The sequence below is a fragment of the Dicentrarchus labrax genome, unplaced genomic scaffold (genome assembly GCF_905237075.1).
Source record: "Dicentrarchus labrax unplaced genomic scaffold, dlabrax2021, whole genome shotgun sequence".
Classification (NCBI taxonomy): domain Eukaryota; kingdom Metazoa; phylum Chordata; class Actinopteri; family Moronidae; genus Dicentrarchus; species Dicentrarchus labrax.
In genome coordinates, this window is record NW_026136708.1 from 19,248,642 (window position 1) to 19,276,168 (window position 27,527).

The window sequence follows — 27,527 nt, forward strand, 5'->3', positions numbered from 1 at the left end:
GTCCACTAAACTGTAATATTTTGGAGTTTAGAAAGTTTAAACTTTTCTTTAGGTGGTATATGGACATAGTAAAATTAAGAAAAAACACCAAAGAAATGAAGAGTTCAGTGATACTTTATGCTCATCAATGAGCTAATTTGATACAAGAGAATAAATATATATATATATGTAAATAAATAGATAAATATAAATAAATATATATGTAAATGAATAAATAAATAATGTAAATAAATAAAATAAGCAAACACAATAATGTCTAAGTGAGATGGGTTAACTCTTTTTCACTTAGTGTTTAATAATTTAGCTTGGGACAAGTCGTGTTAAGAGATGTCCCAAACCGATCCGAAGATCTGTATTGGGGCTGATTTTGAAGGATTGGCCAGAATAAGGCCAATTTAAAAAGTCTGATCCTTTCTTTGACTGAACCCTTCTTGGCCTGCTGATGTCGCAGTGCTGCTCTCCTTCACGTCAGCCGGGTGCTACAGTGCAGTGTTTCATTCGTATATACTAATGAGAAATATATTTGTGTGTATTGGTGCAAGGGACTCTGTTCTGACACCCAGATTGGCAAAATAGTTACTTTTATTTTTTTCAGGAAGCTCCAACTGGTTCATTAGCAAAGATCATTGTGGAAAACATTGTTTTGCCGGGCGCAAACTGTTACCAGTTAAAATCACTGACAGTAAATAATTAGTGGACAAAGCTTCCGGGTCTGAGAAGTGACGCCAACGTGGAAGTAACTTAAAACTGCATTCTTTCTAATGGCCAGCAGGGGGCAGGTCCACGGTCTACAACAAGAAGTCAGATAGTATGGAGTCGTATGGAGAAATGACCCTACTTCTCACTTGATTTATTACTTCGGTCAAGTTTCCTAATGAGTTAGTTTGTCTCAGTCGCTAGTTTGTAGTTTCCTTCCATTCAGCATGACGTTCATTTTGTAATTTATAGTTTATTTTGTAATAAATAGATGATTAAGCAGGGTGTGTGTTAGGGTGTGATTGTCATTCTCCGAAACTCTAATCAAACTAGGCATTGCTGATCAAATGTGAATGAAAATTCTGTTTCTGCATTTCCTATTTTCTCACCTCAAATCAGAAAAGATCTTTTGTGAGGGAAGAAGGTCCACGCTGTAACGCCACTGTACTGCTGCGAGCGTTATTGTAGTTCCCTCTCCAGCAGAGTGAAAGATCTTGTCTCTAGCTGATCACATGTCAGTTTCAAGAGTCAGATCTTTAATTCATATCATCATATGAATAATTTATGCTTATAAACTTAATAGTTTTTAACCAGGACCTTCAGTATTTGGATTTGGTTTGCAAAACACAAGATGGGGCAGATTTAGTAGCTGCAGCTGTCATGTCCATGTCTCAGATACATATTTAATCAACATTTAGGTGAGTTATAAGCATTTGATAAGATGCAGATACCCAGTACTGAGTGTGTTAAGTGTTCATTTTTTATAAACCATATCAAGCAGGAAAACTCAGAGCTCTGAACATCTCCACTCTCTCCTCTTCTGCAGTTGTGTTCTTGTGCCAGAACACAGAACCTGCTTGTTTTAAGCAAACCGCATAGTCTAAATACATAAAATGTAAACGTAATAGACAAACGGTGACCATTATTATTTCACACTTTATATTCACAGCCACCAAACTGTCGCTCATTAAGAGACAAATAATGTTGGTATATGATTAAATGGCTGCCTTTCGTTCATCATGTGAGGGATGTTTGAGCAGCTCGTCACATATGGAGGCAGAATCTCTTTCCCAGCTCCTAATCACGCTCTGTGCTCGGCCCCGGCCTCGGCCCTGCGGTCCTCTGCCAGCTCTTCTCCAGTTTGACTTTGATGTGCCAATTTGCAAGTAGATGAATAATCTCATCTGCCCACTGATGGCGTGCGGGGGAGTCATAGCTATTCTGGTGGCACTTGATGCAAATGGGGGTTTTTGGCTCCTCCGGATTGCGGTAGCACCTCACCTGGCCTCTGCCGCTCGTTCTTAATGTTAAACTTGCCAATGAGCGGTCCCGGACATTCTTTTTTTAATCTCACTCGCTCTATATTTTTTTCATCATCATTGGGGAAATTGTTACCTTAACAAATGTGAATCTTTATAAATGTTTAACGTGGCTCGCCTGATTCTGGTGACAGAGGATGATTTTTATTATATCAGGTATATTATATCAAGTACCAAGAGCATAAATGCCATTTTTGGAGGTATTACTGATATTAGATTTGATTTCTGCTGATTTTTTGTGTGTTAAGTTCGAAACCCTTTGACTTTTCCTTGAGCGATGACAGTCACATGCTCTATTTTGATCTAAAATAAGATTTTTAACCATCTGCAGCTGAAAAAATTCAGCTTTACTTAATAACACAAATGACTCAGGGATCTGATTTCTGTTTAACATTGATTAACTGGACTTAATGTGGACCAGTGATAATATTGGCATCCCTAGGAATTTGATTATCCAGACAAGTAGGCCTTATCCTGCAGCAGGAGGCCAGAGCCTTGCTTTTGTCCAGATAACACTTTCTCAGGGCCAATCCTCTGCTTGGCCAATAATCACTGCAGGCTTTGCTCCTCTGGGCTTTTGTGATTTGGGGGGGGGTTGTTTGCTGATTAGCGTTGTGGGAGACCTGGGCCAGTAATGAGACTGTTGAGTGGCTCCGCTGGACACAGTGGCCCCCTCTGATAAAAGCATCCGGGAGGATCCCGTTTGATTGGGAGTGTGATGCGCTCTGAAGAGGGTTGAAACCAAAGTTAACTTCCCTCTTTGACAGCGCTGCTACCTCCTGCGGTGATGTGTCAACATGCTGCCTCTGAAACATGCTGCAAGGCTTTGTATGCTGCAGCCAGACCAGCTGGTGTTTAATAACTAGCCGGGGAGTCTCTGCTGGTGGCCATTATTGTCTTGACACACAGTGACACCAAATTTTAACCAGGGCAGCAAAGTAACAGATTCATCCAGCGACCACAGTGGCTGATAAGCCTCCAAACTCCCCAACCACTTCAGAATAACAACTGCACATAATAGCAGCACACACTGCCTGGTAGACCAACTTCAATAACAAGGAGGCACCAAATACATGTGGCCTTGGTGATAACAGTATTTCTGTTCTCTCACAGGACTTTTCTCTGTCAAAAGAAATGAATTACAAAACATATTTATTTTGGAGCTTCTTAAAACAGAGTGTTTTGAGCAATCCAGGAGCTTGTCGTTCTTCTCACAAGGACTAATTTACTGAAGCTCTAGTTTTGCTTGTGCTTTGTTTTAATACTCCTATATTGATTGAAGCTCTGCAGAAAACAACCAAACACATTTTCAAACGGTACACAGTCCTGATTCTTACTATAAATTATTAAAATAAATTATTCTGATTTTAACCGTTGTGCTCTGAACTGGCTTTCATTCTGAGATTTCTTGTCTTGTGGAGCAGCAGTGGCAGATGCTGTTTTGGGAATCTTTCTGCTTTGTCCAGCAGACAGAAAAGTTACTGCCCTGCTACTGTTATCAAACCTGAGCTGGCTGGACGAGAGCTGAGTCAAATAGTCGCTGAACTAATTGAAAAGAGGTGGAGAGAGACGTTTAGTTGTTTAGCGCGGTTGTAATCCCTGCATTAATACAGTGGACACAGCGTGTTTTAAGGATTTAAAGCGTAATCCTTTGGTGGCTTTTGTCCGGCCCAGACTGGAGGTCTATACACTTTCAGATCATTGTTAATTAAAGAGATTGACAGGTGTCCACTTGTAATTCCCTCTTTTGAGTCATCGCTGGCGATGAGGAAAAGAAGACCAGAGTGCCATGGAGTTATAATTGGAGCCCAACTGGGTGGTCCACTTAAAGTTTGTTGGTGGAGGAGATAATCAAACATGAAAACTGAATGACAAAAACAAAATCATGATGTGCCGACAGCAGTCTGCCTGCTTGCTGGTAATTGTGTCTTTTACTACTTTCTGCAGCAGCCAGCAGGGAACTGGTGGAATATTTCCTGCTTAGCTTCTCTTTAAGTTGTCAGCGTGGACTAGATGTGACGTAGTGAGAAGGTGGTGGCTGCTAAAGAGGTTAGCATTGATGCTGCTAGCATCAGATATATCAGAACTGGAGAGTTTTTCTTAATTTTAAGAAGAGAAACGACACTGAAGGTTTGTCTAGATGGAAAAGATGTTTTCGATCTTCTCCCAACTGGCTTCTCTAAGAGTTTGACTGCGTTATATGGTTCGTTGACCTGACTGGTTGAAGTGTGGGCAGGATAACGGTGATGGATGGTTCATTCAATCACCTGCTGAATAGTTTTGGTGCCTGCCCTTTTCCAAATAGTTTACAATAATAGCTTCTGGGATGGTTCTGTGTAACAAACCATCTGGCGCAGTCAGGTTAGATATTAACAGAAGCAGGTGAACATTTCCAGAATTCTAGGAATTCTGCAAAAGAAAATGCTAATTAATGTGCACATTAATTTAAAATGTTCTACATTTGGATGGAAACCTGCCTATAGAAGACCAGCAAATGTTTGCACTTGAGAAGCTTTAACCAGATAACCTAAATAAAATAATCGATCATGAGAATAATTGTTGCAGTCCTAGACCTGCTAAATATGTCAAATTACTGTGATAGAAATGTTCCTGCTCCAGTTTTAGTATCTACACTCGGTATCGACTTTAATCCAGAAACATAAACATCGGCTTCTGTGAACTCGTATCGGTCGAATCTTAATTTTTACACCGACTCCTTCCCAGGTTTGTAAATGTGAGTCTCCAGGTCCTTTTCATGGTACCCTTCACCCACCCTGAGCTGAGCCACTCAGCAGGCCTGCCCCTATAAACAAACAAGTCCGTGGCTTGCAGCTGGTCATCGCCTTGGCAACAGTGAATCTGGAAGAAGCCGTTAGCTCCCTTTTTTTTTTTTTTCTTTTTTTTTTTTTTTAAGTGTGTCTTTGTGAAGGGTTTGCAGCGATGGAACCAGGGTACTTGAGGCGTCCACAATGCTGCCGGCTGAATGCTTATTTCATTTTCTGAACAAAAAATGCAAATGTAGCGCTCTGGCTCGCCCCGCTGCCTCCCCCCCCTCCTCCACCTCCAGAGCTCGCCACGATTCAACGTTTGAAAGAGCTTAATTTTATCATGACAACTGATTCGTTCTGTATCCATGACAGAAATGAAATAGTTGGTATTTTTTGTTTTTTAATCTTCAAGGTTAAAGCTGACTTGAATTGGGTTAATTAGTATCCATGTTTAATGTCAAATCCTTTTGGCTTCCAAACAATGAAACTGGAGGTTTCATCGCAGTTTAACTCAGAAAAGTTGACTCGGATGATGTGAATGTGAAATACTTCTTTTAACAACATTATTATTTTATTTTTTTCCTTGTTGAGTATTTAAACTGAGCCACATGTTTAAAGTTTGAGATAAAAAAATATAGTAAAACAATAACACCTGACAGCAACCTTCTCCTTACTGCTGGTTTCATATTGTATTAAAAGCATTCAGTTGCACATAAAATTTAGGACAAATTGGTCTTTCCTCAGAGGACTGAGCTCTCTGGTTCTTCGAGAACTTCAAACTTAGTCCAGCAGAACCACTTCTGAACATGTTGTCTTTTGTTCTCCGCAGATTCCAGGCAGAACAGCTTGCTGGGAGCGCCTCCCCCCTTCCAGCAGCCCCAATTTCCAAGGTGAGCCGGGCGGTTTGTCTGCTTTTTATAAAACTACGTTTACTGGTTGCCTTGGGCAGTAAAGTTCATGGTCAGCGTGCTGACATTTAGTTGGATATAAACACTGATCCAAAAAAGAGAATTACATAAATTTTCATCCTCTTACTCTAAATGAGGTATTTCTCTTTGTTACAGTATCACTCAAGGACTTTTTCAACCACCCTATCCATTGTAGTCGGTTGGTTTAATTTTATGCCTAATGTTAATGAAATATTTTGAGAGAAAATATCGCTTCCTTTTCGTCTCTGTGTCCTTTTTACAATCGTATGTAGAACTCGTGTGCATTAAACATGTCACAGGCCTAGTTTGTGGGTATTGTAGCTTGTCTCCATCTAAATCCCCCCGCAGATTTCCAGCCTTTCTACACCCGCGCTCTGCCTTCCTCTGTCGAGGGGCTTTGCTGCTGCTGCTGAATTAAGATTTTTCCCCGTCACTCTAAAACAAATTTCTCTCGAGGAGGTTTGTGCAACTTAATGAGGCATCACTAATGCTGTTGGAGGCCGCTTCGTTCCCTGCGCCACAGCAGCACAGTTCGGCTATTGATTCTGGCTCCAGACCTCTCCAAAGTCCTAATCAGGTTCTCCGGTTCAACTTTTCAGGCCCATTGTGGCTTGGTGTCACCTCAGGTCAGTAGTTATTAGCGGCGACTGAAAACAGTTTCTTTAACTGCTCAGGACCGGACCAAATGAAATGCAGGAGGAACTTGGAGAGGGGGGGATTATGGATTCCAGCGCTCGGATAAGTCCGGCGCTGGCCAGAGTGTGACATGGTTCAGTAATGAGGGATGGGGCTGCTGCTCTTAGTCTCTTCTCTCTTCATTGTTACTAATATCACTGTTGGATTGACACATTGTCCGGCAGTGGTTTGGAGGGCCGTGGCGTGCCGACTTTTCACTCGGTCCCACGGACGCAATGCGGCCGCCTCATTTCAGGGATGAGGGCGATCCGAGCCATATGTGAATATGGATCATTTCATACGTCTTCTTTCATGTGCGTCCACACTAAGTCATCTTAGAGGAGAGGCTCTTTTATCTCATTGAGAGCTCGATCCCTCAGTAAACGCCTGTCGATGGGGATTTTAGTGGGGTCACTTCAAAGCAGAGTTAAAGGATCACAAAGTTCAGCGTTTTATCTGTTGGTTGAAAAATCCTCATAACATAAATACATCTAAACTTTTTTGGTTTTCCATCAATAAAATAGAACCTCAGGACTTTTTGAATTGAGGACAAATTGTAACGTAAATCATCGAAAACCTCTGTTTACTTTGTGATGAAACATTTTGAGGTCTCAATCATAACTTTGCCAAAATAAAGTGGTTTAAACTGAGCAGTTATTTTTTAATAAGTCTGCAAATAGTTTAGTCCGGGAAAATGACAGATATTTCTCTTTATTTTCTGACGAGTTCAAGCAGACACCTTCAGATATCATGTTGTTTGACCAAAGAAAACAGAAAAAATAGGCAGATTCTCCCACTGGAGAAGCTGCAGCCAGAGAATGGTTTTAACTTTTTCACTAATTTTGTTTTTAAAAAATGACTGAATCAATCATCAAAATGGTTATTATACAAAAATAGCCAATTATAGTTCTGTCGTCAACTGATTGTTAAATCTCTCCTTCTTTTGTCTGCATGTCTTTAAAACATTAATCACTGGCTTGGCACATTTTATTACATGGAACCACATGTTAATATTACTCAAACGTAGGTATTGAAGAAAGTAGCAGTTTGTCCCTGTGCATAAAGCAGGTACAACTTTTAATTTCTGTATTTAAACAAACAAATATAGAAGAAACTACTATTTGGCCGAGCATTGAACCAAAAGCTGTTCCTGGTTTTAATTCATGCAGAATCGGCCCTTTAATCCACATTAGTTTAACACCATCCAGCCAATAACAAGTGTAACATTTTGAGTAAAAACTCATATTCATTAGAAATTAATCAAAAGGTGATTATGTCAACATGCTTAATGCTTTATAATGGCCTTGTTACTGTGAATGAACCTGTTTTAACCTGTGGTGAAGTATTTCCAACTTCACACTGAGATAACCTGAAAAACCTGAGATTATACAGTATTGTGTTTTGCTTCCTAGCCAAGGATAAAGTACATTAACTGCATTAACAGATTCAGGGATGTTTCAGCCATCAGCAGCAGTTCTTTTTTCAGTTCAGGTACCTCTTCTTCCAAAGTCTTTAAATCCACTTCAGACATAAACACAACCTGGAGTTCAACATGGTAGAAAATGTATGTATAAATTTAAGACCTTGAGTGTACTCAACAGGGATTTTTCAGAAGCTGACAGGTTCAGTGTGTTCGTGTCTCCAGACAGCAGCAGCACCAGTACGGAAGTGGGGGTCACGGTTGGGATCGGGCCCAGCAGTCGCAGCAGTCGGCATACCAGCAGAACGTGAACCGCGGACGGGGAGGGGCCGGGCAAGGCAGCTACCAGCAGCGCTTCGATAACCGTAGAGACGACTGGCATGATCGCAGAGACAACCGGGGACAACAGCATCAGGTAAATACTTCAAATCTGTCGCTGAGATCTTCAGAAACAATCTGTCTGGTCTGACGAGCCGTGGGCGGAGTTAAAGTTTCTTCTGCAGCTCAAAATATTTGATATTAATAGAACGTGATGTCTTTGCATGCAGGTCGTAGTTAAAACTAGAAAAGTTAAGTGAAGCAATCAGTTCTGTCAGAGTTTTGTTCACTCAAACATTTGAAACTTTTATTTCCTGTACTCTTTTTAGTAAAAGTAGCAAAGAGCTGAAGTTCGGTGTGGCTGAACTTCTCGTCCAGGTTGGATTCTCCGATCAGAGCTGAACCGTCTTCACAGTTCACTCAACTTGTTTTGAGATTAATGAAATTCCTTTTGTGGTGATCGTATCGTTAGTGACGTGAAAACAGAATTCACAATCTCAAATTTTAATCCTGTTTTTACATTTTGATTTCTTATTCTCTAAAAAGCATCCAGATTTATGCTGCATATTTCTGGATTCAATTTATCTGTCGATTGTTGTTTTATTAATCTGAGTTTATAAAATGTCAGCAGACTCTAAAACAGATGCTCATTTCACAAACAAGAGTCTCAAACCTTCACAAGCTGCAACCATCAAATGTTTGACTTTTTTGCTCAATAAATGACTTGAAATGATTAATCACTTATCAACAATTACTGACACTTCACTTTATATTAATCAACTAACTGTTTTGACTCCATTATGTTGATATTTTGTTTTTGTAAATTTGAACACATTTTAAGATTTCAGGATATTTTAAACAGAATCATGAAACACCTAAAACTCAACTGACCATTTTTAATCAACACACATGCAGACTGTCTTCTGATGGTGGTAGTAATATGATGGTTTATATCTGACTTGTGTTAGTCTTCTTTTACTCAAATGAAATGGGAAGTTCAGTGTAAAAAAATAAAAAAATGTGTTTGGTTTCATGCAGCTGAAACAGAACAGTTTGTTACTGATCAACCAGGGATTTAATCAGATTTAGTTCACAAAAAAATAACTTCTTTTCTCACTGAAATCTCCAATAATATCAGTCTATGCGTTTCTGTCTGAGGTTTCTGTCATCACCCCAAACCAGTGGAGAATGCATTTTTGGTTTGTGATGCTCTCAAAAAGAAAAAATGTTTTATAATAATCCAAAATTCACTGTCTGTGGTTGTAATGAGGAATATTTCTCCAGTAGAAAATAGTTCCAATGATAAAAATGATTTTAAAAAATTGTAGTTTGTAGTAAACTGACCTCCAATAGACAAAATAAAAATGTATCACTCATCAAACACATAAAATGTTTCAAAATAAAACCTCAAACTTGGTCATTTGTTACTTGTCAATTAGCTTTAGAGTCTGTGAATAAAGTTTTGTTTTTGTTTTTTTAATTAATTTTATGTCTTTCAACATAAAACAGTTCTGTTTTTAAGTGTATTGATTCATGTGATTAAAAATGTCTCTAGCAAAAAAAAATAAGGTGGGGGGGGAACAGAAATTGAAATTGAATTAAAGATAAAAGTCCACTCACTGTTGGAGATAATTTGCATTAATGTAATCCCCAAACTTGGATATACTTGTAACTATGTTTATTTTTCGGTAGATGTATTTAATCACTGTAGCTGTGGTATTATTTACATCTTCTTTCTTAAACACAGAGCTTGTTCTACTGTATATTTCTTGTCTTTCAGGGCTACAGCTCTGGCAGAGGTTACCCTCCTCCTCCTCCATCCAGAAGATATAACTGGAAATAAACTCAAAGTAATGTTGGACTTTGGGGTTTCAATTGGGGGAGGGCAGGGTGACTATTTGTAGGGGAGACGTGATCTTTTTTCATTTTATTGTCTTCTTGTAAAATTCAATGTGGGTTTTTTTTCTTTTTATTCTACTTACAACTTATTATGTAACTTGTGATTTTTAAGATGAACAGCCTGTAAAACTTGTAAAATACAAGTGAGTCACGGACAAAGTGTCCCGCTGTGTTTACTTTTGAGAGAAGTCCCTCCAAAGTGATCTAATGTGTTTAAAACAAAATGAAATAAAACATTGATGTTGGGATTATATTTGTGTAACAGGAATAATATTCTCTATCTTAATACTGATTTATTTACACTTAAATCTTACCAAAATTAAAAAGCACAAACATTTTAAAAGTCGCTCATTTTTAATAAACCTCCCAAAAGAATCGAGATTTCTTCACAAAATGAAAAATGATCATTTTTCGTTGTTAATTTAGATTTAACTTCAGTTTTACTGCAGAATACCTGAAGCTTTGAGTATTTCCTGGTGAATATTCCGGTAAAGTTAAGCGTCGCTATGGAACCGCAAACTACCGTTTATATTGTGGCTTCAGCCTGCTGATTATTATTATCATTGCTTCAAATACAATTTATAAAAAAAAATTAAAAAAAACACTTAAAACGATCACATTTTTTCTTCAGGTTGCACAAAAAAACATTGAAATGTCCAAAATGAAAATATCATTTATTTAATGCTGGAAACAAATAAAAATCAGATGTGACAAAAAGTATGTGATGACTTTACTTCCACTAAAATCTTTCTCACTTCCTTTAATTCCAACCGAGAAACAGCCGGGATTGTTTTTGTTGTCCAACCAGGCCTCATCGTTTCACTTTGTATTAAGTTAATGTTTAAACCTGCAATAATTTAATTTGTCTTAGAGATGAACGGGAAGCACAGTGCGCGTGCCTCATCCTGAATGCCCGCAAATTGGATTTAGTGGTTTTGTTTCATGAGCTTAAAAGCAGCAGCAGTCACAACTGTAATTAACAACAAAAAAATAAGACTTAACAAATATTTCGTTTTGAAGAGGGAGAAAATACATTATCAGCAACATTAAGTCCAGGTTCGAGGCTCTAATGCAGTTTATTTTCGAACCTTGTTGCACAAAACCACTGAGTGTCTTTTGAGTCCCTGTGTGCGTAAAGGAACCAGAACTTTACGCACGGAATGAAAATTAAAAAACGTCTGGTGCTCGTCTTTGACCTGCAGCCGATTCTCTGAAAAATCCAACCCGAGAATGATGCCCCACAGGCCCGATCCCGTCTGTCCACCTCCCGGTATTCCTACCAAGTTCTCCCGTACAGTAAATTGGAGCCGATCATGCTGTTTGTGTACTCGATTAGCGCCGCGTCCGTCTGCGTCATGTTGATCTGACCGTGCAGTCCCAGCGGCGGACTTGGGGACAAGTCCTCCAGCTCCTCCGTGGACGACAGCTGGTTCACCTGCTGCTGCGGGGTCGCGTTCAAGGCCTCCACCGTGTTGCTCTGTCGGTTTCCGGTCTGATTGGAGCCGCTGGAGTCGTTCCGGCAGCTCTTACCGTTCTTGGAGAGGACCGGGGACACGGAGGAGGAGCGGTGGGTCGTCCCGCACAGACCTCCACCGTTTCCGCCGCCGCCGCCGCTGCTCCCGTCCTGCTGCAGCTGCTGCGTGGTCTTGTCCTTGGTCTGCCGCTTCAGCTTGTAGCGGTGATTCTGGAACCAGATTTTCACCTGGTTCGGGCTGAGGTGGATCAGTCCGGCCAGGTGCTCCCTCTCCGGGGCGGACAGGTATTTCTGTTGCTTGAAGCGCCGCTCCAGCTCGTACACCTGCGCCTGAGAGAAAAGCACCCGCCGCTTCCTCCGTGGCGCGGCGTGCAGCGTCACCATGGACTTGCCGGTGGAGTCCATCCCGGACAAACTGCCCACCATCCCGGACATGTTCATCCCGGCGGAGGGGCCCATGAATCTGGAAACTTAGCCAGAAAATTACCAATGTTTAAATGAAAAAGGACGAGCTCAGTGTTGAATTTAACTGGCGATATTGTCCTCAAGAAAACATTTAAAATGATGATGCCAATCCTTAAATCTATCAGCAAATATTATAAATATCTTTATTTTTCTTTAAAATGCTGATTAATACAAAGGCCTGTTAAAAACACATTTTCAAAAAGTAGAAAACAATATTTAAGTTAAGTATTTTTAGTAGAAAGCAAGTAAACATCTTGCTTTTTATTAAATTAGTTTAAGAGTATCTTTCGGATTATCTCCCGTTATCAAAGCAGACAAATTAGCCTATTCATAAATATAATTAATGTACATTAATGTCACCATAAAGAGTTACAGAACTTATAGAAATTAAAGTCACTCTGGAGGACTATAAACTCTCTGTGGTCACTATATGATGATATATAAACGTTACAAATAAAAGAATTTTAAGGTCACAAAACTGAATTTTGAGAAGGCCTGTTTATAAATCCTTTATATAGAAACATAATAGTGCTGCCTGTGGTAATTTAGATACTATAAAATACAGTAAAAGTCACTTTAATCTCACTGTTGAATACCAAACACAGTCTTTAGTTTAAAAACATTTTTTCCCAATCGTCCGGGTCACAATTTCTCTCTTTTTTAAAAAAAACTTTTCTCAGATTAAAAAAAACAAACTTTTTTTTTTTAAGTGAAGCTCCTTACTTGTCGGGTATCTGGGCTCTGGGTTGCTGTACCACGCCGCTGCCGCTCCTCCGCCCCGCACCGTCTCCTGGTAGGACGGCAGGTCTCCGACGTTGCCGATGCCGCCGTTGCAGAACCCGCTGACGGGCCCGGAGAACTGTGGCACCCCGTGGGGCACATGATAGGGCCCGCTGGGTCCCAGGGCGGCTGCTGCTGCTGCTGCGGTGGCCGAGGCTGAGGAAGAGGAGGAGGATGAGGATGAAGAGGAGGACAGGTGGTGATGGTGATGGTGGTGATGATGATGGTGGAGATGAGGCGGCTGATGCTGCTGCCCCTGCTGCTGATGCTGCATACCCGGCTGTGAGACCTGCGGCTGCCGGTAGGCGCTCAGCTGAGACCCTAGGCTCCCCGCGGCGGGATCCATACCTCCGTACCTCCGGTAGCTGTCCTCCATCGGGCTCAAAATGTCGGTGACTGAGAAGGGAGTGGAGTGCTTTGGGCTGAAGGACATGGTGCGGCCACCCCGTGCTCTGGCTGGATGTGGTCGGGTCTGTCCGGTGGGTGTCTGCCTGCGTCCCCCTCCCTCCCTCCGGCTTTTTGCTTCTTCTGCCTCCCTGGGAAGAAGTCCAGCTGATCGGCTGCAGGAGGAGAGGAGTTACCCTTATCCCGCCGGACTCCAACACATGGAGGGGCGGAGCGACGCGGACACGGCAGCCAACAATGGCAATTGACATTACAGAGGTAAGTGGAGAACATGGTTTGGACCTACTTTCTTCCTCCGCAGATGCGGTTTGGTTTTTACAAGGTTTGACTCAAACAAAAATGCGAAGTCACAAACTCTCAAATTCCTTTAAACTCCCAGATGAGTTTCACTCTGTGGAGGTGAAATTTATTAAAATGCTTCTTCATATTGAAATGATCTAATTTCACTCCACTGATCACCAACTGTTAGGTGATTATTATTGATATTAGATCCATAACTTTCAGACTTTTTTACATGATAGAACACTTCACTCTTTGGAAACACAGCTTTAACTGCAGGTTTGTTCAGAACTTTATGTTATAGCTTTATTTTGACAATTAGTTTTGTGTGTTCAGGTCTTTTGTTTGATTTCCAACTACGCACAAATCTGCCTGACTGAAAGCTGCACTTTTATTTTTATATAACTTTTGAAGAAACAAAAGTTGAAGCCTCATTTTCATTTGTTCACATAAAACTGAGACCAGTTAAATTTCTGGTGTTGATGGAAACTTCAGGGGATATTTAAAGTATAATTTGTTTGATTTAACAACCAATCAACCAATCAGATCTCCGAACAGTGTCAGTGGTTTTCTGTTTTTAACTTACCTAACAGGGCAGCTTCTTGTTTGTTTGTTTCAGATTGTCAAATTCAGACAAAATCTGAGTCTTAAAACCTGATGAGAACTTTTTAAAGTTTAGTAGTAAAATAGTAAAAGTTGACTTTTTTTTTCTTATTTTGAAGACATCGAACATTTTTTAATTCAAGTTTTGTTGTTCCATGTTTTTTTGTTTTCTTTATTTTTAAATTTCACACAAATTAGGCTGTTAACTATTTTATCATTTCTGTCGAAATCACCAAAATAGATGTAAATATTAATTAAGCCTATTTATAGTTGTAAAACAAAACACTTCCATAATGTGCCAGCATTCATTTAGCCTATTTGTCTATTTTCTCTATTTTTGCTTTATTTATTATTAATTTATCATAGTGTGTTTGTTTATTTATTTATTTATTTATTTTACCTTCCTTTATTCAGGGCAGTGAGCAGCTCTCTCTCTTCAGGAGCGACCTGATCTCATTCACTGCACGTTAGACTGCTTATTTATAGTCCGTATGTCTGTTTGTCTAATTCTTAACTAAGTTCAAATTAACTCACAATTTCGATAAAAAGTTAAACTTCTAAGAAATTCTTGACTTTTATAAAAGATTTTTAATCTCTCGAAATATGTTTTTATTATTGATTGATTTAGACACAATTATTGGGATGTTTGCTGAGCCACAAAGAAAACAAATGACCACCAAAGTAAAACCACCTCCCGGAATTAAGATTTTTTTTTTTTAACTTAACTAAATAATAATTTCATACTTTAATTATATTTCTCTAGAGACTTTCACTTATAGTCTTTGCAGCCGCTCTGTGTCTCCAGTAAACAGCTGCTGCAGATGTTTCCTGCAGGCTCCTCTTTAGAAACAGTGATGCACCTTTAAACTCAGCTTTACTTCGGTCCCCTGTTAACAGTCCGAGCAGCCAATCACCTGCTGACCTGCTGCCTCACGTCACTTCACGTGCTCTTTGTAGTTTTTCCGGCGTCGGACTTCGCTTTTTACTCTCCGGTAAAACCGTTCAGCTGCAGGAGGGACCGGGACCGGACCGGAGCTTCAGACCGGCTCTCAGAGGTAACCCCGCCGGGACCAGACGGCCCGGAAACACTGGAGCTTCAAGGACTTAATGTGGAGCTCTGCAGCGACCTGATGGTGTTTACAGATGTTTGCAGCTGTAAGCGGTTAATCATAAGTTTATGGTGAATTAATTACAGCTGAAAGGCCTTTTTCATTCTCCTTTTGTCTGAACATATCACTTTAATATTCTATATACTTTCTGTTGGTAGGTATAATGTATCTCTGTTTAATGACTTTACCTGGAATGCTTCTTAATATCATTACAATATTCCTAAAGCTGTCTATATTGGAGTGGATGGTGTGTTTGAGGCCAATATATTACACATAATTATACTGAAAGCCATGTAAAACTATATTTTATGATATGTAGGATATTTCATGGTGCCTCTGGTACATTACAGTATTGTCTCTTAGCTGCTGTCTAATGATTTTATAGTGAATTAATTATGTTTTAATGTTCTAATTCTTAGGGAATGTTATATGAGCTCTGATATTCCTATAATGACTACCTGCTGCCTCTGTTAGTTTCTAACATCACCACAGTTGGTCTATAGACTTATAATATTTCTGCTGCTTGTCTTTTTTTCATTGAACTGAAGCCACTCACTTAGTCACACATGTGTCCATAACAGGTCATTAAATTATGTGTTAACTTTTGTTTTGTTATTTTTAAAATGATTCTAAATTAATGTGTTAAATTTGACAGCATTTGACACCAAACTGGGGTTTCAAGGCATCTTGATCTGCCCCTGTATGAACCTATAGGGACAGTATAATGTATCTGGTAGCTTATAATGATCATTATTTATCAGGAAAGTGTACTTACTAGTATATCTAATGATATACTGTTATGTAATGTATAATTAGATTATTATTACTCATGTATTAATGTTTAGGCCTCTTTTGCCTTTTTGTGAGAAGGATTTTAACAACATCCCTCATATTAAAAACTATTATTTTATTTTATCGTATGAACTGATTCCTGTCGTCTTAGACACAAATGCTTAAATTTGAAGCCAACAAAACAATAAATATATAAACTGCAGTGTGGAGATGGCTTTGAAACAATATAAATACAGTTTTAAGAAACATAATGGACAAGTTAACTGTTATTATTGAGCAGTTGACTATAAAGAAAACACAAAAATATAAATGATTAACCTAAATTACAGAGCTTTTTTTATTTTATGCTGGGGGAACTCATGACTCCTGGTTACAGCCCTGCATCCTCGTATGTGTAGTCTTTATTTTCAGATGATTTTAGTGTTATTCATGTTTTTTTTTTGCAGTTTAATGATTTTTCTCTTTTAAAAAGTCTATTTACTAAACATTTCTTATTAGAACCACAGATCCCTGCAGACCAAAATACCCAGAACCTGGACCTCCATCTCTCCTGCGGTCTGGCTTTCTAGAAAATATTAAATATTTAGGGAAAGCAGCTGTAAAGAAGAAGCAGAGTGAGCTCAAAGAACAGAAATCTTTCCTCTTGCAGAGAATCATTCTCTCATCTTCTGGTTTACATCAGTCTGAAGTTCCTCAACTCGACTCTGTAAAGATGGATGTCTTCAGTCTCTTTAGGTGAGTGAACTCTCTTCTTCCACGTTTTGTTTTTAATAAAAAAAAAAAAAATCCTTTTGTAAATCGGAGAAGAAAAGCATTTGTCAAGTCCAAGGCAGGAGCGTCCTCAACCTCAGGCAGCTTCCTGAATTAGATGCTGTAATAACAACAAAGCAAATTCTTTAAATCCTTCAGTGTTCAAAGGAGTTAATTTGCTGGTAAATCAAGAAAAAGAAAATACTTTTAACAGCCATAAAGAAAGGACACTGAGCTGGATACGAGCTAAAATGTGTCCACAAAGAAGATTTTAGATTAGATTTTAATTCAACTTAAAACCCTCCAGTGTTAAACACATACTACACCTGGAAACTACATTTCAAGGCTTTTCTTGCTGTTTCTGTGATAATATTGTAAATATTCAAAAATATTAAACATTTTTATTCCAGAATAAACCTTAATCATAGCTGATCTGTCACACAGAGCTCCAATACTTTTTATAATACTTTAGACAATTATTTTACGAAAAATTATAGATTTTGTTTACTTTGTTTTCTTCTTGTAAACCACAAAAAAGGACAATTATGAGTTTAAGCTATTAAAATGTGATTTTGAATACACTTAATATGATAAAATGGCATTAAACTGTGGGAGATATTTATGTTGTGACCAGTAGTTCATGGTTAAAGTTAAGATGTGTCAGCTTCAGCAGCAATCGTTCACTGATCTACGTTTAACTCCTCCAGTGGCTGCACTAAAGGGAACATTTTTATATGGATGTCCAGTGTTGATGGTAAATGTAGTCAGTTGAAGTAATACATTCCTCAGTGCTGTGCCATATTGATCGAGAAAGCGCCTCAAAGTCTGTTCTTCTTCCAGCACTGGCGCTGATAATTGACACATACAGTGGTAGATGTGTAGCTTTGATTAGCACCTAGCAGCTAATTTATCTTGCTCAATGGGCGTGGGCTTCAGAAGCTCGACTCCAATGCATCCTGGTACATGTAGGCACTGCCGGCACGCCTCCACAAGCAGAATAACTCAACTTTCTCTGTCAATATAGCACGCACTGAGGAATTTAATGCTCAGGTTGACTACATTTACCATCAACACTGATTGGACATCCACATGAAACATGGAAAATTGTGACTTTATGATGAAAAATATGAATGTCATTATCAGCTGAAGATGTCCCTGGGTGATTTAGAAGGCTTTTTTAGGGCCAGTCAGGCACAGGGCCCCGCACACCTAGCCTAGTATATGGAGGCACCAACGTTCAGGTTTGCTGTCATCATTAAAGGATTAAATCTTCCAAATCCTCAAATAAATCTACCGGTATGTTTAAGTGCTATAGTAACATAAACAGAATATTAGCAGGAAAACTCAAGTTGTTTTGATGTGTCAAGTACTGTTGGGCTCTGGGCATACATATCCCATAATGCACTGTGGACAACAGGTCCATATTTATATTCTGGATAAAATCACAGTCCCATGTTGCTTAAAATCGGTCTGACTCACCTCCTTTGTTACCTGAGTCAGGTCACATGGTTTGTTTATTGATTTTTTCCCTTTACATTTTTCTCCAGGTTATTTTCAGTTCTATTAGTTTTGTGCATATTAACGTCCAGTCGGTCGACCGCTTTAATTCAGACTGAAAAACAAATATTGGATGAAATTTAGTTCACTCGTTCAAGTTCCCCTCAGAATAAATTAACTGGTCAGTTTTTTCATCAGGTCAATATTTAGATTTATATAACTAATGACATTCTCACCAGCCTCAGCTGTACTTTGTATTACTCTGTTTAGAGCAGCTTTTGTTAGTGATAAACTTTATTTGAAAGGAATCTGACCTTCACCTCTGCCTTCTTCAGCATCCCCTACTTTAAATCCACCTTAAAAACCTCTCTACCAACTTAAGAGATTCATGAATACACAAAACACTATAAAAAAAAAAAAATCTAACAAAACAAAATAATCCTTATTTATAATCTGCTTCAGAGGTAGTGTCCACTTTGAACCACAGGAAAGGAAACGTTTACTCAAGTACTGTATCTCAATTGTACTTTCCATTGAATGCTACTTTGTACTTTCACTCCACTACATTTATTTGACAGCTTTAGTTACTTAGTGATTTGATTGTATTCATTACTATTCTAGTAGTTTAGCCAGTAGCATACAAAATAATCTAAAATTGTCTCCACATTGACAACTACAAACATTAAAGTGCTCTTACATTTAATTGTTGGTGATGAAAACAGAATATCATTTTCTATAATAATATTTGAAAGGTGCCATTCTGAACAATAAGAACTTTCACTTTTGATACTTTCATTACATTTAGCTAATAATAAAAGTAACATTTTAAATTCAGCACTATTAAAATGTAGTATATTTAAGTATGGTTTATTTCTGCTTTTACTTAAAGCACCTAGAAGGAACTTCTTTTGTTGATCTTGGCGGACCCAGTGGAGAAAAGCTGATCGATTTTCAATGTGAATCCGAGCTGGTGCTCATAATGCGTATTTTAAATGCCACCCTAAAGATATAGTTCCCCTTTTTGTCTTTCTTTTTCTCCAAACGTAGTCCTCAGCTGAAACCACCTGTGGCATCAACTCATGTCTCTGATTGAGGTTGAAGGTGGAAGAGGTGTTGGGGGGGAGACAACCTCCACCTGCACTCACTCTTTACGTTTCCTGTCTCATCGTTTCTTTTCATTTCCCCTCTACAGACTCCGGTTCTCTGCCTTTCCTCTCAGTCTGTCTCCCCTCAGTTTAATCCTCGGCTCTCTGGAGGAGCATTAGGCCAAGCAGCTGGGGCCCCTGAACGCCTCTTGAAAAGGCAGTCCACTCCATCCAGGAGGGTGAGGGGGAAGGGGGGGCGGCGTCCAGACCACCTGGCTCCTGAAACATAGAAAAATCCACCAACATGCAACTCCACAGTGAGACTTGGGGGGAGTTGGAGGACTCTCACTGAGGTGATGAGACGACCCTCTAGTGGCCACAGCTCCTGGAGGCTAAAATGTCTCGACTCATGAACTGTGTCCTTTCTTTCTTTCTTATTTCTTTCTTTCTTGAACTTACAGCTGGAATCAAAGGATACGACTACAGTTATTCTCTCAATAACTTTGTTAACTATTTACAGAAGTAAATAGGTTTGTACGGTGGCCCTGAGAGCTCAACACACTGCCAACGTCCTAACGTCAGGTTTATTTCTGCTTAAATAATAATTTAAATTTTAAATGTAGTTTTCCTCACAGAAATGAATGAAATGCTGAGATATAGATTATTATTATTACAAATATTACACCACTTAAAATCAATAAAGCCTCGCAACCCCTAGTGGGGGGTCCTGACCTCAAAGTAGGGAACCAGTGGAATAGGAAATGCAGTACTGAGGTGGTTTTCTTATCGGTTTTACTTCTGGCACCGGGGGGGCTGAGTCAGCTACCATTACAGTTACCGTCAGTTACTTTACCAAGTCCATCAGGAAACTCTATAAATCACCTTGATACTCGGTACCGCTGTGGTCAAACTGGCCTCCGTCTGTCCGGATGTTTTCGGCTCTGCTCTGGTAACCTCGCTAACGGCGGCTACAGCAGCAGTTGAGGCAGAGCAGCTGGAGGACATCAGACAAAAAAAAACTGAAAATACTTTTTGTCCAGTAACCAGTGAGACCTGGCCCCCAGAAACACTCTACTCCAGGCTGATGGGTGGATGTCATGATATTACTGGTTGAAATTGGTTGGTTCAAGCTTTACGTAAGCACATGTCACATTTTGTTTTGAAGGGAATAAAAAGATTAGATTTTGATCCAAGAATGCAAAGAAATGTATTTTTTGTAGCATAAACATTAAGAGCCCCATATGAGTGGGAATGGGATCTAAAAGCATTTTTTAAAAATTTCATTTCGATCTCTCAGGGTCACCGTAGATTTATTTTCATAGCTTACATATTCCATTAACTAGAGATTGTTTTGGAAAAGAATATAATGTTCAGATTTGTATAATTTTAAATAAGCAGACTCATAAGATGTGTTTGTTTATTTCTGTACCCCTTTAAGAATTGTTATGTGATTATAGCACCCAACACTTGTCTGTTTATTTCCATCTAGTCTGTTATTGTCTTATTATATGTTGTTACAAGTCATTTTGTACTAAAAACAAAAAAAAATATTAGATTTTATACTGCAGAGTCTCCAAAACAGGATGCCTTTAAGATTCATGTATTTTGCAGCTTAAACCAAAGTCAGATTTCACCACAGTGCTCCTAATGATAGTTATTATAGTTAAAAGTTTTATTAAACCCTTTTTATGTTGCTTCCTGTGATATTTTTCTGCCTGATTTCCCCCATCAGATGTATTGTTTGTTTTTCTTTAAAGAATCAAGGTTAAAGGCTCACACATTTCAGCCTGCACCAGGAGGCGAAAAAAAAAAGACCTCATCTCCACCTGTGTGCAGGGAGAGTTCGGAGGTCACGCATCCAGAAGTGGTCTTCAGAAATCATTCAGTGGGTCTGTGTGCAGGTCGAGGAGGTTAAGGCTGCGTCTCTCCACCACTTGGCAGTTAAAGCTGCATTAAGAAACATGAGAAACATGGAAAACGCTTATGTGTGTGCGTGCGTGTGTGTGTGCGTTGAAGAGCTCTCTGCTGGTTGTTTAAGCGATTCAAAGACACTGAAGCTCCAGAGCGCCATCCTGAGGTTACTCTGTTTCTTTTTTTTTTCTAAAAAAAATAATCTCCACATCTGCTGCACAAACTGAGATTTGTTTAAGTTCAGTGGTTCCAGAGGTGCAATGTATTCAAGTACATTTACTTAAGTACTGTATATAATTACCAATTTATGGTACTTTTTCTTTTTACTTTACTTTAATTCTTGTTTTTTTACAACTTTATACTTCTACTCCACTACATCTCAAGAGACAGACACTGTACTTTTTACTCCACCCTTTCTTTACTTTCTAGCAGTGTTGGGCTTGTTAATCAAAAAATGTAATTTATTACATACATTTTTTTTTACTTATTACTACTTGCCAACAGTAATTAGTTACACTACTAGTTATATTACTTTTCTGTTACTCTCCACAAAATTAGTAATTGTGCCCAGTTTTCTTCGTTAAATCAAACTAATGGGAATATTTCCAGCTGCTGACTGTCAGTCTCCATCTTCCAAGCTAGTTTCCTTCACGATAACAAAAATGAATCCAAGGATGTGACTGAAATGTTGTTGTACCTAATTATTTCCTTAAGCTAAATAAACTATTTAAAAACCCTCTTGGATTAGTTGGAAGATGCATCGTCACAAGCTGTTTTTCCAAGCTGGTGAAACGTTGAGAGAGATACGTGTTTCTCACAGGACAGCAAACATATGATGATCTTATAGAATATGATGCACAGTAGAGTAGTTAAAATGAGCTTAGCCTTGAATATCTACAGCAGTAAAATGCAACATACACATTAATGCAGCAGTAATATTAATCCAAAAACAACATATATAATTTAAAACACTGACACAATGAGTACTTTACACACTTCTACTTAAAGCAGATACAAGGAACTTTCCCTTTTTGGTGATTCTGGCGGCCCCTGTTGATAAAGCGGTTCTGTTTCCACCGCCTCGTTGGGTTGATTTCAAGGGGAGTCTGACCAAATCTGACCTTGTGGCACATCTTGTTTGATTATGTAGGTTATGTAGAGGCATCAGTATTAAATTGAGTTTCAAAACCAACTCCTTTTGAGGTTTAAGTAAGGTTTTGAATACAGGATTTTTACTTTTAGTGGGGTATTTTCACAGTGTGGTATGATAAATGATCTGAATACATCTTCCACAACTGAATGGCCCTAATATTTCTTATATTATGTTGGGTTTCTGTGATTTTGCTCCACCCTCCTCTTCCTCCTCTGTGGCCTTGAAACCACTCAAACATGTGTTTTGCTCCTTGTTACTTCAAGTGGATGTTGGTGTTTGTGCATTTTTCACATTCATCTGCTGAAGGGGGACGTTTGGTACCACCATTCAGAGTGTGATGTGGAAACTTGAAGCCTCCAAGGCTGAAATTACATCCAGCCTGTATATTACTAGATTGTTCTCCCAGTTACATTGTGCTGACGAACGTAATCGCTGCCTGGATTGTGCCGTGTTCTATTGGTCGAAATGAAGCCACAGTCATCAACAGTTTTTTGGGGAGTGGCTTTGGAGGAAGGCCTGAAGAGAGCAGGTGGGATTTTTTTTCACTTGGATACTTTAAAAATGTCGCTGTTTCTTGCTAGTTTCTTCAACGTTACCGACTGTAGCCTTTTAAATATTGATAAACGTGTCGTCTCTCTGCCAGAAACTGGTGGATTTGCACCCACTGGGTTGGCACTGAGTCGCTTCCCCAAGTGATGGAGTTCATCTCAGGGTGTTGTTCCCAACTGAGGATGAAATAGATGGACAAGGGGGTTGGTGCAGGCTCAACCTTTAGAGCAGTGGTTCCCAAACTTTTTTTCTGGGGACCTATTTTAAAAAACTTGACAAACCCAAGTCACAGTGAGAAGGGCAAATATGTGCATAAATTAATGTTCCTGATCGTTTTCACTGCTGTTGCTGCATCACATCAAATTTTTTTGAACAGGTAAACATCCCATTTGAAGACACATGGGTTTTGATAAATCACAACTTCATCGTCAGTAAAACAATCCAAGTGTTTGGGTATTCAAGGTAGCCATGCAACCATATTCTGCTTTATCGTCGTATTTTACTTTAATCGGGACCGTAATTTACAAAAATGAACAACATGCTGTATGGAAGAAGACTAGAAACTAACAATTGAGACCATATACCCCTTAAACTGTTTACTAATAAATGAACTGAGAAGTAGGTTTATTTCTCCATAAGACTCCATACTATCAGATTTTATTGCAGCCTGTGGAGCTGCCCCCTGCTGGCCGTGGCATAGAATACATGTTTAAGACACTTCCACACTGGCTTCACTTCACAGACCCAGACGCTCTGTCCCCTTTACTGTCAATGGGATTTTCCAATAAGAAAGAAAGAGAAGATGAATGAATAAAGTTCAGATTAATTGAAGTTCTTCATGTAAACGACCTGTTAAACACAAAATAGTATTTAGAGCAAAGTATTTTTATATGCTTTAAAACCTACTTGATGGGGGAGCTTTAATTTCAGTCTGTCTCACTGGTTCACAAGCAGCTCCATGATGACTGTTGTAGCCAATAAATCTTTTCCACAGCAGAAATTGAAGCAGCTAAATGGATTTTAGCCATGATTCATTTTATTATTTACACTTGTGTTTTTCCTGATGTGACAAAAAGCCCACGTTTTCTTTTTTTTTTTGGGTGAAGTTGGTATTATAGTATTGCATTTCCCTTCCAGGCCAGTAGGGGGTGATAAATGATTATAGTGCTGGCCCCTGACTATGACATGATAATATAATGCACCTGTGGACTGATTTTGAGTGATTTTTAGATGGCGTGAGGTTCTGGAGATCATCCATGAGCTGTGACAAGTCGAACTTCAAGTCCTCTGCATCGCACACTGTGAAATCATCTGCTTCAGGTTAGTGTTTGAAGCCATCAATTGTTGGTCTGTTTGTATAAGCACTGCTATTTAAAAACTGCCCCAAATACTCACCAGAGCTCCAAATGTGGATTAATCCACCACTGAAAATAGTTCAATAGTACAAATGTGCTTTTTCCTCCTGTTTGAGTCTTCAGTGGGAATTAATGAGCCACAAACAGAAGTCGTGAAGACGCATTGAGAGAAAATATTTCTATTTAATAATGTTTTGTGTTACATAGTAAAGAAATCCATGACTGCAGTTTCAGTCAGACACATTTCCAAGAAGAACAAAGAACAGTTTGATTATAAAATAATGATTTCAAGTCTTTTTTTTTTTTTCTGTGTCTGTCTTCGTGAAGACCAGTTAGAGTTTTCGACCTGTGGGGTCTGATATGAGGACGTTTTGATCAGTCTTCACTTTATAACAGACCTTCAAATGGCTGTTTGATGTTTAACACTTGTTTTTAAGGTTAACATTATATTATTATATTATTATTTAAATGTGATGGTTAATGTTTGGGGGATATGCTAATGAGCGTGCGTGTGTGTGTGTGTGTGTGTGTGTGTGTGTGTGTGTGTGTGTGTGTGTGTGTGTGTGTGTGTGCTGGGAAAAGCGTGCTTTGATTGAGCTTTTGCTGCCACCTGCTGACTACATGATGAACAGAGAGTATGACGTCTGCTGCATTTAAACATGAACAATATGTAGCTCTAACTAGAAAAAAACGACTATATATAAAGAAATCATGAAATAGAGTTAGAGCTGAAAATATAACAAACAAAATCACAATAATTAATAGACTGACATGTACAGATAAAGAGGTGCATGGATCATGAGTGAGGTGACACACACATCTGATAAGTTTGGGGTGGGAATACTAATGAGATTTCTTGCTAAATAAGTTGTCTTCTTCTTAGTGACTGTAAGTATACAGCACCTTACAGACTCAATAATGCAGACACGTGATTTAGTTTACAGAAGAGTCTCTCTTTCTCTCCTTTTGATGGTGAGACTGGCAGCATGGACCAGTGTTTAGAGCTAGTGCTAGAGCAGTTCTTTAGTTTTTGAGGTGTTAAGGTGATCGTTGGACCATGTGCTGAAATGGAATAAGAATAATAATAACTTTATTTATACAGCACCTATAAAAACAGAGTTTACAAAGTTCTTTGACGGACAAAGCAACAGCAGAGAGCCAGTCACTATACGGGCAGGCTGAAATAAAGAACAAGAAGAAGAAACATGGATGAGGGATAGTGGAAGAGAGCCATTAAAAAACATCATTTAAAGGTCCAGTGTGTAACATTTAGGAGGATCTGTTGGCAGAAATGGAATATAATATTAGGTGTGTTTTCATTAGCGTATAATCACTTGAATATAGGAATTGTTTGGTTTTTGTTAAGTTAGAATGAGCTCAACAGGTTGCCTTGAATGGAGTCCGCCATATTTCTACAGTAGCCCAGCCCACTTCTCCTTCACGCTTGGACAGAGAGGTTGACGCGACGGAGTTGTAATTGGCAACTGCACCGCTACACCAAGATCCTCAAACAGCTTCTTACTGTAGTTTTTATCAAACAAACAAACAAACAGGAGGAATTACTGTGTTTGTTTGGGACTAAAGAATATAGATTATCACCCGACCCCTCATTAATTTAATAAAGTCTGCACTAAAGTAAAATATGTGTCGAATGTGAGCTGAAAAAAACGCCAGACTCCAAATCTCTGTTCGTTCTCTTTTCTTCATCCTGGTATCTTTCTGCTTTTCTTCCTCTTCCCCTTTATAGCAGCAGGTGACACATTATAAACATCTCAAAGCTTTAACTGCCCCCCCCCACACACACCACACCACCACCACCCTCCTGTGACATCATCCCTCTCAGATGAGCTGACCTCTGACACCTCTGAATACAGAGACCCCCCAACACACACACACACACACACACACACACGGGGGTCTTTCTTTCCTTTGTCACAACACAGTAAATAGCCGGTTGTCTTGTGGTGAATGAAGTCGTCTCCTGCAGTAGAGACGTTTTAATCCTGTCTCATGTTTAGAAAACAAAATTATTCTAAAGATAATGAATCCACAAACCAACTTACGAGGTTAAATTGTTTCTGTACCTGCATCACATCTGATGCTTTTAAATCAACACATTTTCCACTTTTGAGAAGTGAGTTTTCATCGATATTTAATCAAGTTTTAATATTTTTGATTGTTGTTTTTTTGTTCACTGTGTGTTCAGGTCTGTCCAAAAAGTTAATAATGATATAAATAAGTCTTTAACTAACTTAAACACTGTCAGTGCTGATTAGACCACAGTGATCCAACAGCACTGTGAAAGATGAAACCGTGACCATGATCTCAATATAGAGAAACACACATAGTGAACCTAATATTACAATATTTCTAAAACATTATAAAGTCAAACTTTCTGAAAGTCTCTTTTCAAATATGTGTGAATACTGTAGGATTTTTAAGCATCAAGTGATCATTGAATTCCTTTAAACATTTGTATATTTTTTGAAAATTTCCAAATCATTATTGTAAAATAATCATGTGAAAAGCAATTTTAAAGTAATATTGATATCAATCTCATGTCTGCACCATGAATATGAAGCTGGATGCAGTTAGCTTAGCACAAAGACCGGAAATGGAGGAAAACTGCTAGCCTGGTGATTTCCAAAGGCGAAAAAAACCAAATCCTGTGTGTGTGTGTGTGTGTGTGTGTGTGTGTGTGTGTGTGTGTGTGTGTGTGTGTGTGTGTGTGTGTGTGTGTGTGTGTGTGTGTGTGTGTGTGTGTGTGTGTGTGTGTGTGTGTGTGTGTGTGTGTGTGTTCCCACTGCAGTTTCGACCACATTTAGTTCCTGTACGATTGCTCCGGGGGGCAAAAAAGTTCTCGCTCTGGGGGAAATGTTTTTTATTGTTTTTATGGGCAGCTGCTTCAATTTGTTTACTATTTCATTCATAAAACAAGAAAGTCCTTTAGTATTAATATTGGTACATTTCTTGTTGTTTTTCTATATTAAAACCAAAGTCAGGCTTTGTTGTCAGCTTCCTAATTGCTTTATTAATTGTTTCATGATATAATTTATCTTCTAAAGCAGAAATAACTTTCAAACACTCAGCAGACGATCTGCTCTGGAGTTTTCAGTCTCTTTTTCCTCCTGTTCGTTTATTCATTATATCAAACTCAAACATCAGAATCAGCCAACAGAAAATACAAAGAACACTTTTTATATCCACCCTGGGTCTTATTTGTCTAATCTTCACAGTCCTTCCTAGTTTATTTCCTGAGATTAATTCCTCAAGTTCCAAAGTTCCTGAAACTTTTT

At 38.8% G+C, this 27,527-nt stretch overlaps 2 protein-coding genes and 1 long non-coding RNA gene across 9 annotated transcripts in view; 2 read left to right on the forward strand and 1 right to left on the reverse strand.

The window, feature by feature from the left end:
• xrn2 (5'-3' exoribonuclease 2) overlaps positions 1-10,275 on the forward strand; it is a 35,832-nt gene extending 25,557 nt beyond the window's left edge. For 2 of the 5 annotated variants that reach the window (XM_051408403.1, XM_051408404.1), the window contains 3 exons: positions 5,613-5,673; positions 8,033-8,222; positions 9,906-10,275. In XM_051408403.1, the coding sequence (XP_051264363.1) occupies positions 5,613-5,673; positions 8,033-8,222; positions 9,906-9,968 (314 nt within the window). In that variant the 3' untranslated portion in view covers positions 9,969-10,275. Of the gene's footprint in view, positions 1-5,612; positions 5,674-7,988; positions 8,223-8,454 lie in introns of all 5 variants that reach the window. The other 3 variants (XR_007885571.1, XR_007885570.1, XM_051408405.1) reach the window with 3 other exon arrangements.
• Positions 10,276-11,286: 1,011 nt separating this feature from the next.
• nkx2.4b (NK2 homeobox 4b) lies at positions 11,287-13,191 on the reverse strand. 2 transcript variants are annotated; one of them, XM_051408418.1, is made up of 3 exons: positions 13,020-13,176; positions 12,687-12,899; positions 11,287-11,968 (listed from the first exon to the last, which is right to left on the reverse strand). In XM_051408418.1, the coding sequence occupies exons 1-3, from the start codon at positions 13,174-13,176 to the stop codon at positions 11,301-11,303; spliced, it is 1,038 nt and encodes a 345-aa protein (XP_051264378.1). In that variant the 3' UTR covers positions 11,287-11,300. The 2 variants fall into 2 exon arrangements, with proteins under 2 accessions (XP_051264378.1, XP_051264379.1); XM_051408419.1 differs by having other exon boundaries at positions 12,687-13,191.
• Positions 11,602-20,957, forward strand: LOC127368033 (uncharacterized). 2 transcript variants are annotated; one of them, XR_007885577.1, is made up of 3 exons: positions 11,602-13,406; positions 14,988-16,666; positions 19,371-20,957. It is a non-coding gene; the product is annotated as an uncharacterized LOC127368033 (long non-coding RNA). The 2 variants fall into 2 exon arrangements; XR_007885576.1 differs by having other exon boundaries at positions 11,602-16,666.
• The last annotated feature ends 6,570 nt before the right edge of the window (positions 20,958-27,527 follow it).

Bases quoted from the DNA above. Each gene is read 5' to 3' on its own strand.
- nkx2.4b (XM_051408419.1), bottom strand. From the start codon at position 13,176: ATGTCCTTCAGCCCAAAGCACTCCACTCCCTTCTCAGTCACCGACATT. The intron at 11,969-12,686 runs GTAAGGAGCTTC...TTTCTGGCTAAG, and splicing joins AGAGCCCAGATACCCGACAA to TTTCCAGATTCATGGGCCCC.